General features: G+C 36.3%; 1 protein-coding gene across 1 annotated transcript; it reads left to right on the forward strand.

Annotated features, from left to right (window-relative positions):
* The first annotated feature begins 9,111 nt into the window (after nucleotides 1–9,111).
* On the forward strand, nucleotides 9,112–10,778 carry LOC129776863 (uncharacterized). Its single transcript, XM_055782753.1, has 4 exons — nucleotides 9,112–9,352; nucleotides 9,417–9,696; nucleotides 9,758–10,296; nucleotides 10,353–10,778. Exons 1-4 carry the CDS (start codon nucleotides 9,168–9,170, stop codon nucleotides 10,453–10,455), a joined length of 1,107 nt encoding a protein of 368 aa, XP_055638728.1. The 5' UTR covers nucleotides 9,112–9,167; the 3' UTR covers nucleotides 10,456–10,778.
* The last annotated feature ends 449 nt before the right edge of the window (nucleotides 10,779–11,227 follow it).

The following is an 11,227-nucleotide window of genomic DNA, read 5'->3' on the forward strand; positions in this document are numbered from 1 at the left end:
AAACAATATTTGAGGATCGTTTCTTGTAGAACCTCTATAAATATGGTTTTATTTTGAAAAAAAATATTTCTAAATATATAAATAAAAATAAATCTCGTATTTATTTTCAGAGCAAAACCCTTAAGGAGAACGGCTGCAAGTTGTTGTTCGTGGCTATTATCTAAAGAAAGATAACTCTCCTCTGTCGCGATTGAAGTTCGATACAGAGTACGCGCGATTGATAACGGAACATATCGCCGAGAATATGGGTTTTAGAGGATTCTCTCGGTTACCTTCTCAGGTTAACAAAAGATAACTCTCCTCCGTCACGATAAAATTTCTAGAAGGCGTACGCGGAACTTCGGGTTTCTAGAGGAGTTCTCTCGGCTTCTCAGGTTTCCAAAAGATAACACTCCCCTTCGAGATAGGAGTTCGACATATCGCCGGTCCGATTAGTTCTAGAGATTTTTCCAGGTTTCCCAATAATAACTCTCCGCCGTCACGAATGGAGTTCTATAAAGTGTATAAGCTACGAATAACATAACATATCGGCGGGATGATTGAAATTAGAGGAGTATTTTGAGCAGATTTCCCACAGTTAACTTTTCATCGTTGCGATTGGATTTCGATTGGAAAAGATGCATGCGATAAATAGTAGAATATATAGCCGATCCAATTAATTATACTGGTTTTTTCAGGTTATCTAAAAATAATCTTTCCTGCCATGTTGTGATACATGAAATTTTCGGATTTTCATTTCGTCGAATGGTCGATTGATGTAAACGAATGTAAACGGAAGGAATTTTACTTGTTTTTTTACATTCATATCAATCAAGTCAATAGAGCACATTGACCCTATGAACTTCTGAGCTTTAGAATGATTTGGTGGACCTATAACGTCTGATGTTTACAAAAATTTTAAGCCAGCATAGCAAATACACCTTGGATCGACTGGAAAAATAATATCAACAAAAAAAAATTGATCAAGGAATAAGAAGAGTGAGAGAAGGATGATTTTTATACATCGTGAATTTATTTTACAAAAACTTTGTAAAATGATGCAACCATATAAAAAAACTGGATAAAACTGGACAATATTTTAAAAAACTGGAAGTTTGTAAGGTTTAACTGTTTGACTGGATCGAGGAAAAAAAACTGGAAGAATCCAGTTTAAACTGGAACATTGCCAACGCTGGCCGTGCGAATCACTGAGAATGGAATGCACCTAATGCTCTCGGAATCTCTTTTTGATCTCTGTTGTCAAACACAAATTAAATACACAGTCTTTCGAGAATATTCGGCCGACAGTTGGCCAGTATGCGCACTCTTGACTAGAGATGGGCAAATCAGCTCATCATGGTGAGCAGTCCAGAGCCGTTCAGCTCATACAAGTGAGCTGCTCATTTGGAACAGCTCTTCAGCTCAGTTTAATTTTGCGGTTGTCCACACAATTGCATAACTACCATGGGACATTTTATAGTGTGCATTTTTTAATAGACGGAAAGCAAAAAATAAACGAATTTAATTTGTAATTGTACACAAACTAAAACTAATATGAATTCTAATAATATAATATACAACAAATACTGAATGCTGAACTTAAACAACAGAAGAACTAGCAGTAGCCAAATAAAATGCCTTCAGAAATATTGGTCCAGACAAAGTTTTTTGATAAAACTACTATTTTTTTTGCATCCAAGGATATAAAAATAAATCCACTAATAGGCGCAACGAGAAATAATTTTTCGCGATGACAAAGGTAACAAAAGGACCATTATCAATCATCAGCATTTATGCCGGGTGGTTTTCTGAATTTTTTTGATTCGGCACGCGGAAATAAATTTATGTGTTTCCACAGTCATGTTTAAATAACAATATAATATAGTAATTTCATTTACAAGCATATAATAATGTTTATTATTTTGTTTGGCGATGTAAGAAAAATTTAATGAAGTAACGAATTGAATATCTTCAAAACAAAAACCTTTTTGCTATCTGGCATCTCTGCTAAAGTTAAAGAACGAAGGTGAACACACGAAAACAAACTAACGTCATATCATAAAGCGCGGGAGACGAAAAATTCTATCGCGTCTCACAATTCACACTCCCTGCAGTTTTTGCGCTTCACAGCTATGCAGCTCTTCAACTCAACAGCTCGGCAGCTCATCAGCTCAGCTGCTAATCAGCTCAACAGCTCAGCAGCAATATGATGTATAGCTCGCAGAAGCTGAGTACAGTAGTTAACGTTAACAGAGTAGTTTTTAAGAATAGTATTGAGTATCCGTAACCAATCTGTGTGACTTTATGTCAATAATGTCAATAAATTAATGAATATTTTTGCTTAACGAAAGATTTTTAAATGTTTCTGGCAATACAGTGTAAGATCATGTAGTTTTTTCAATAAAATAAATAGTGTATTTGATGAAAAATTCAAACTTTAGTTTTTTTGTTTGTAAGTCTATATAATCTCTATATAATATAAGGCTGTGAAAACTAGGCAACTAGGAATCGACTCAAAACATAATCATTACATGAGAAAGAACACATATTTACCTGTGATAAAAAAAAAACTATTGAAACAATTGAAAAAATTGTGGCAATATAGTTGCTCCTGCCCGTTAACCCCAAAAATACTGTTCACCGCTGTCTTTATAGCGCCTTTGGTTAAAAATAAATTAAAACAATATTTGTAGTGTAGCGAAAAAAAATGGTTTTACATAGTCATACAAAGAAAAAATTGAAAATTTGAATTTTCCATGAAATACACCATTTATTTTACTGTAAAAACTACTTTATCTTACACTGTAGATGGAGTATTGCCAGATACCTTTTACACAGTAGATTCTAAATAGAACGCTTACAGTGAAAAACTTATCAACTTGTTGCATTTTCATCAAACAGATTATTCTACCGCGGTTGCCTAAAATCGTGGCTACCTATAATCGTGGTTTTTCTATATAAAAATGACTCTCAAATCAATATCGTACATTTTTGGCAGCCCTAAGAAATTGTAGTATTGCCAGATACCTCTAGAAGCATCTGGTTCATTAAAATATTTAAACAATATTCCAAGTGATGCGAAAAATATTTTTTGTCACTGCCTTATAAAGGGTTAAGAGGGATTTTCTCAAGAAGTAGTTACTCCTTAGACGAGTGCCTTCTTGTTCACTGATAGGAAAGCTTTACAAAAATTAACGCCCTCATTTATGTTACTTGTAGAGCTAATGTCGATAAGTTCTTCAAATATCTTTAAAGCTCATGCCATCGGCGAGATGTCACATCGCAGCAATAATTCAAAGTGCGGTGTAGATGACAGTGCCTCTTGTTAATTTATGACTGTGGTAGTCATTATACCATAAACCGCAGCATTCCATATTTATGGAAAAACGTTGTATTTTACAGTACCAGCGAAAATAATGTACACGAGTATAATTGAAGTACCGTCAATGGGGGTGAGAATGGGACAAAAAAGGTAGTTTTCGAACTTTTTGTTGAATAACTATCGTAAATTAGAGTGAAACGCAATTCTGATTACGTAGATATGTTCTCTAATGAAGAACTTACGAGTGTTCAGGGAATTGTTGAATAATATTAATTTTTCACTGGACTGCCATTAAGGGAGTTTTTTAAATTTTACTATTTAAAAAAATCGGCAAAAAACCTTAAAAAGGCATTTTTGTCTTCAAGCAGCAACCATTTTGTCAAAAAACATGTTTTTGACTTGTCCGAGGTTCATGCGATAGCGGTATCTTTACTGATTCAGAATCTGTTCGATTTTTTAATTCAGATAACCAGAAAAGCTGGAATCGTGTACACCACGACACAATTTTTAATTTCGGATGGCGATGAAAGATAATTCAATGAAATAAAATTTTCTTAAATCCTACGTTTATTAGACCTTCTACAAAAACGCTTCGATGACCTACCGGGCGGTCTTATGGCAAATGGCCGGTACCATAGCCATAGCCGTTGAAAAGATGGATATCAGCATATGCTTCATCTCTTTTGTGGCCTTGGGGATCAACTGCTTCTTCGTTTTGGCCGCGAAATTGTTGGAGTAGGTCCTCCGTTTGAGGTTCACACAAAAAATTACTATCGGTCGTAGTTGGAGGAAATTGGGAGGGTTGGTGGTCTTCGGTACAAGGTACAAGTACAAGGTACATGTTCAACATGCCTATCTCATTCAGTGATCTCTGGGAATAATGATTTTAAATCCGGACGGATCAAAAGTATACGATTAATTTCTCATTGAAGGAGTCGCATAAGGGTATGTTAGACGCCTTAGTATGGAGTATGGATTCTGGAGCAAAGATTTTCGATATATGAAACCGCAAAACTCTTCGGTATACAGGACGGCATCGATTATATGACCCGTCGATTCTATGACCCGTATGTACGCGGGTAACTTTGTAACTTTGTCTGTAGCGCTGTCTCACATTAATAAAAATTTAACCCCCTTCCTGGTGACTGATTAATCTGAAATTTGTAACACACCTTTATCTCTGCAGTCATTATAAAACAGCGTATTTCATGATCTTGAAAATCCAAGATGGCGGCCGCTACAAAATGGCGAATTTCATATTTTCTCTAAACCCCATCAATATAGGTATCAAACGAGAGGGATTGATTAGTAGAACACAGTTATTTATGAAAAATCTAAATCCAAAATGGCCGCCAGTACAAAATGGCGCCTTATATATATTTTTTCCAAACCTTATCATTTTGGGTATAAAATGAAAGGGCTTGACTAGTAGAATACACTTATTGATGAAAAATGTAATTCCAAGATGGCGGGCGCTACAATATGGTGGATTACATATTTTCTCTAAACCCCATCAATATGGGTATCAAACGAAGGAGATTGACTAGTAAAACACAATTGTTTATGAAAAATGCAAGTCCAAAATGGCCACCATCGCGAAATGGCGCCATATATATTTTTCAAAATCGTATCAATATGGGTATCAAATGAAAGAGCTTGACTAGTAGAACACAGTTATCTATGAAAAATGCAAATACCAAATGGGTCATGTCGGATTTCCATTATCTACAGTTAGTTATTTCATCACATGCCCCACAATTTAATTTTAGTTTCATCAATGCCCTAGGTTAATGAAGGAAGGGCATGATTACTACTAGCTGCTACTCGCCTAAATATTTTCTAGATTTTAGTACATTATCTGTATTATTATTATGTTTAATCACAATGAAATCGTTGAACCTAAAAAGTGTTTTTTACATCTTTTATTTTCTAGTTTTCAGTACATCATCTGTATCATTAGTACATTTCTCTATAATAAAACCGTTCAACAATTTCTTTTAAATTTTGCATTTACAATCTTCATAAATAACCTACTAGTCAAATAGTCAATCCCTTTCGTTTGATACCCATATTGATGGGGTTTTGAAAAAAAAGTATATACATGGCGCCATCTTGTAGTGGCCGCCATCTTGGATATACATTTTTCATAAATAACTGTATTCTACTAATCAAGCCTTTTCATTTGATATCCATATTGATACGATTTTGAAAATATATATATATATATATATATATATATATATATATATATATATATATATATATATATGGCGTCATCTTGTGAAAATATAATAAATAATTGGAGTAATGAAAAAACTTGTGTACCAAACGTGTTTCCATTTAGTACCGCTGCGTATGACGCACCTGTTAATAAGTTTTACAAAAATCAATTAATAATTTCTCTCAATGAAAAGCTGCTGACAAAATGTGTCCAGAATTAAAAGCAAAAGTGGCCGAATTTCGAAGCATGATTCAAAAAGTGTCCGAATTTAAAATCACGACACGATGAAAGAAATTTAAAATTTTCAACTAATATAACATGATTTTGTGGAATTCTTTTTTTTTATCTGTATTACAGTGACTTTCAACTCATTTGGCTGGTTCGTCACTTTTACTTCCATTCTTGGAAGTATGTCGGGAGTGATAATTGAACTCTTGACCTTTAGCGTGAGAGACATGGATGTTACCACTACGCCAGATCGCCTCCTCTTTGTGGAATTCTGTGATTTACAACTATTTCTATAGGAATACTAATTTTTTAAGCTACGATATGTCAATATTTTTTAATAGTTGAAATTATTATCATAAGCGCTTAAGCGTCCGGATTTCGATGCATTACTATACCTGTTCGTAAGAAATACACGTCCCTTTTCTGTAATTCCCCCTACAAGCGTAATAACAGCAACAAAGCACAAAAACACATTCTGTCCATCACTTCTTAAGGTGAAGGTGGAAGCTAGCCACAAATGGCTGCCACAATGGCGCTTATTTCTTTCATCTCCCTCCCTCACCTCTCGCCCGAAAATCAATAATTTTGCGAAACAGTGTGAAGAAAATGATCGTTTTCGCACACTTCCCATCGAGTAATATCAACCAAGCTCTAATCGATTACTCACAAGATATTAAATTTTCATCTGCTTTCGCACCGTATAGTGAAGAACGTCGGAAAACTCGAGCAAGTGCTCTGAAAGTTAAATTTTCGTTTTTCAATCTTCTGCAATGGTTTTGTTTGTATTGGTGGAAGCATCGTTATTTTTTCGACACTGATGCCAAACAACATCATCGAAACAGCTATAAAAACCACTCAATAAAATGTTATTCCGGAGTCATAGCGTCCCATGTCATGAAAATCAATAGAATAAAATTGTGTTGATATCAATACAATTATCATTTTTACGTTTAATGGGTCTATAATGTATGTTTTAGCAACTTTAACATTGGGTAAGAAAATTGTATTGCAGAGCTCGGAACACTGCCACGGCTGCCAATGCTTTCAAAAACAGTAAACGGAAAAGTATTAAATTCAATCTAAATGCCTCGGCCAACGAAGAGAAGGGTTAAGGCTTTCCAACGTGAATATGTGAAAACAATACGATCAACGAAGGAAAATATTAAGGAATTATCAACATCGAGTTACTATGCGGAAGAACTTGTTAATACCAAAAGTGCCCCAATTCGCATGTGTTATAAATTTGCTCATGTTACGCTCGCGTATAATCAGAATCATATGCAAATGCACCTTCTATATATATTTATATTTGCAATTGTTCATCGGAACATATCATTCATACATTTTACTTTAGTATTGAATTGTTATTTGTTTTTTTTTCAATTGTATTCAAAGACTCGTGTCAATGAAGCGCCACACAGTCTGATAAGTGAATTGATCTATTTACGTGTGCTTTGCTCTTCTCTCACAAACACTATTACCCCATTTTTACACGAGGGTTTACCTATACTACTACAATGGCTAGCTTCCACCTTCACCTTAAATGGCACTAACGTTCCTAGAGGAACTTCACCGTCTCAACGAAGCATTAATTGCGTCATTTTTATTAGAACTTAGTTGAGATTTCTATGCCAAATAACACGCCAAGGCAAGCTCTAGAATACGCGTGAGCAGTGCAAGTCGAAGGAAATCTCTTGACGAAAAATTTCTCCGACCAGAACGGGAATCGAACCTGAACCCCCGGCATGTTAGGTCTGACGCTATCTACTCGGCCATGGGAGCACGTGGGAGCACTGTCTATCACTACTGTCGCAAAAACTATGCGTTTTAAGTGCGATTCACATACAACATACACGTCACGTTCACGTCCCGTCACGTCACGATACGTCAATGATTCTACTATGCAATTCTCATGAAAACATTCACATACACCAGCAACGTAACGACCCGTCAGCATACGTTCAACGAAAACGACCGGCAGGGTTTGTAGAAAAGAATAATTGACGGAGACGGACGGCTCGTTTGGTTTTTGTCTGGGCTTTGTGTCTCGGCTTTTGTTTTGATTTGGTTGTACAGTAATTTACATCTAAATCGACATTAGGCTAATTGAACAGATCTGTGATGCAACACGTTTAATTAGACATTTTTACCTCTAGTTGGACATTTGTGTAAACATTGAGTTCGGGACCCAAATTATGGCCCACATTGAAAGTCGCCACCAGTCGCAAATGTCCAATTACTGCTCAAAACCGACTCCAATGCGACACTGAGTGGTGCCTCAGCATATCGCTTTATAAATAACTTACTGTACTTTTTATGCCAACATATCTCTTAGCTACAAATTTCGGAGTGAAAGCATTCGCGACTTGTTGAAAGAATTATTCTATTTATTATTATTGTTGCATAAGGGTCGGACTACGGGGTTTAAGCATTTAAATAATTGAATTCAATGATTCTCATTGAATTTTTCAAAATTTAGAACTGATTCTAGGCATGCTGATTTGAAAGAGGGCATTGCAATTTAAAATTTTTGTAGGTGGCGACACCATGAATAAAATTAAATAAATCATTCGTTTGGCATTTGACGTGACGGTGCTGGTGGAAGCATTGACTGCATGTGTGAATTGGTGGAGACGTTGACGGAACGTAGACGTTCTTCTCTGTAACGTGCTATGTGAATCGCACATTAGTCGGTAAGAAAATCCCATATCTAAAATATCTTGCATCTTGAACCGCAAAAAGTGTCCAAGTACTCCAAGTGATTTTAAATCTTAAGTATGAAGTATATTTTTCTAATGTAAATAAAAAGTGTAAATGGGGTGCATTATAAACGACAATATTCCATGTGCTGATTTTCAGTGTTAAGAGAGTTTATTCGAACAGTATATTTCGGTGCTAGCAGCTGACGCAACGAGAGTGGTCTTCAGCGGAGATCAACGAGGGAAAAGTTTCGCAGTTCGCAGCTTCCCAGCCAGCTACATCCCGGCGATTGTGATAGCCGCATGCGTGAGGCATCACCAGCTATCCAGTTAGTTCGAGGTAAGGTCACACGAGCATCTTTGTCTCCTCTCAAGTGTAGGAATAGACTGCAGTACAATCCAACAAACATACAGTCAGTACAAAGTTAGAAGCACCCAAATCATTTACTTATGCATACATATTTTTATCAAAGTGAAACATTGCCACCCATTTATGATGTGAATGGGTACAGATGTAAATGTTTTGTCCAACACTGTATGACTATATTCTGTGAAGTACCTCATTCTTATCAAATTTATTTATTGTATCTCCCGAAAGTATACTCACTAAAATAGCTGCTATCTGAAAAATAAATTCAAACAACTGCCAGGAGTGTTCATTTTGTTGTTGCCAGTACTGTAATCATGTGAACAGCCTCAACATTGATAACGACTTTCTATGCTTCAATCAGTGAGTGGTGAGATCAGTTTGCTCGTGGAAATGAAGCAGTTACCAGCTACATTCGTGGAGGGCTTTCACGATGAGGACTGTGTTAGAAGAATGCAGTATACACAATTTGGTCGAACCGGCTTAAAAGTGTCCAAAGTTTCGCTTGGAACTGGTACGTTGAGTAAACTTTACGGGTTTGTATTACAACACATATCGTCATCGTATAGAATTGTGAACTGCTTATCTTTCTTATTCCAGTGATTTGGGAGAAACCGATGGAACCAAAGCGGTACGACTTGCACTGAAGAGAGGTATCAATTACATAGACACGGCTCCTTTCTACGGTCAAGGTCGTTCGGAAGAGATTTTAGGCCAAGCGCTTAGAAATGTGCCCCGCCAAGCTTATTATATTGCCACAAAAGTCGGTCGCTACGAAAAAGAGTACGATACAATGTTTGATTTTAGCGCAGAGAAGACACGCGAAAGTGTTGAGAGGAGTTTACGAATAATCGGTGTTGATTATATAGATGTTGTTCAAGTATGCGAATAATGTACTTGTTGAATGAAAAACCAGTATTCCATCTTTTTTCTTGCTATAGATTCACGATGTGGAGTTTGCCGCCGATTTGAATATCATATGGAATGAAACACTGCCAGCTCTCGAGGAACTACGCAGGGAAGGAAAGCTCAAGTACATCGGAGTATCTGCCTATCCACTGAATGTTCTAAAAACCGTTATTTCTGGAGCGCCGGGACGTTTTGATACGATACTTTCATACTGCCGAAATACGCTCTTCGATGAAACGCTGGTGCAATATTTGCCGTTTTTTGAGGCAAACAATTTAGCCGTAATTTGTGCATCCGGTCATGGTATGGGTTTACTGACCAATGCTGGTCCGCAAGTATGGCATCCTGCAAACGACCAAACGAAGCGAGTTTGCCGAGAAGCGAGTGAATTTTGTGAGAAGCACAATGTAGAATTAGGAAAATTAGCTATGTATCATTTCATTCAACTGAGCGGTCCAGCCACATTTTTGAGTGGAATGCAATCGGAAGCTCTTGTTCAAATGAATCTAGATGCGTTTTACAATGGTTTGAATGAGAACGAGCACAGCGTTTTGTCTTATCTCAATGAAAGGTATGGAATCGAAGCTGCTTATCTTATTGATACACTCATATTGTTTATTTTCGCAGCATATTTCCAAAGATAAAAAATCAACATTGGGAAGATATTGAGGTACAAAAATACTGGAGTGTTCTAAATTCGCTACAAAGCGCTGCGAGTGCTACAACGTGAATTTATGTCAATCATTTATGACAACGATTCGGGGAGTAATAAAGATCCAATAAATATAAGCAGAAAAACAAAAGTTTGTCTGAATACAAAATAAGTACCGAATATGAAAGCCCGCACGTCAGTAAGTATTGTGAACAGTTCCCACTAATACGGAAGCTATCCGTACAATCGAACTGAAGTGCTTCGACAACATTCGGACTATGATCCGGTTGCTGTACTGAATAAGGAGGACGCATTGTTGTGTTATACAGCTGCAGCATAGATTAAGGAATGGGACTTTTTGTACCATTGCACAATGGAGATGTATTTGAGTGGAAATTAGCATTTAGAGCTCGACAGTTATTCTCTAGACAAAAACTGTCCTCGACAAAGTTGTTACATATGATAGAGCGCTAATTTTCATGTTATCAAAAATAGGGTGACCAAAATTGTCGATGAAATAAAAAATCTAACTTTCTTATCTTTATAGATAGAGGTAAACATAGTTCGACAATGTTGTAGTCCCAGTTATTTGAGACATCCTTGTAGAACAAAGTTTTTTTTTCTATATCTTGAAACAACTGAAATAACGCTCTTTTTCTAAGTTGCGTTAAGGTCACCATGAAAAAAACGGTTGTTATACTCGAACTTTCATATTTCAAATTCTACATGCAAACTGTCTTCGAAAGATTTTTAGAACATACTAATACAAACATTTTCCGATGCAGAAATTGTCTATATCTCAACTTCACTCAAAGTTGTTGTTCAATTTTCGGTCTGTGACACCGTGCAA

The sequence above is a fragment of the Toxorhynchites rutilus genome, chromosome 3, assembly GCF_029784135.1.
Source record: "Toxorhynchites rutilus septentrionalis strain SRP chromosome 3, ASM2978413v1, whole genome shotgun sequence".
Classification (NCBI taxonomy): Eukaryota; Metazoa; Arthropoda; class Insecta; order Diptera; family Culicidae; genus Toxorhynchites; species Toxorhynchites rutilus.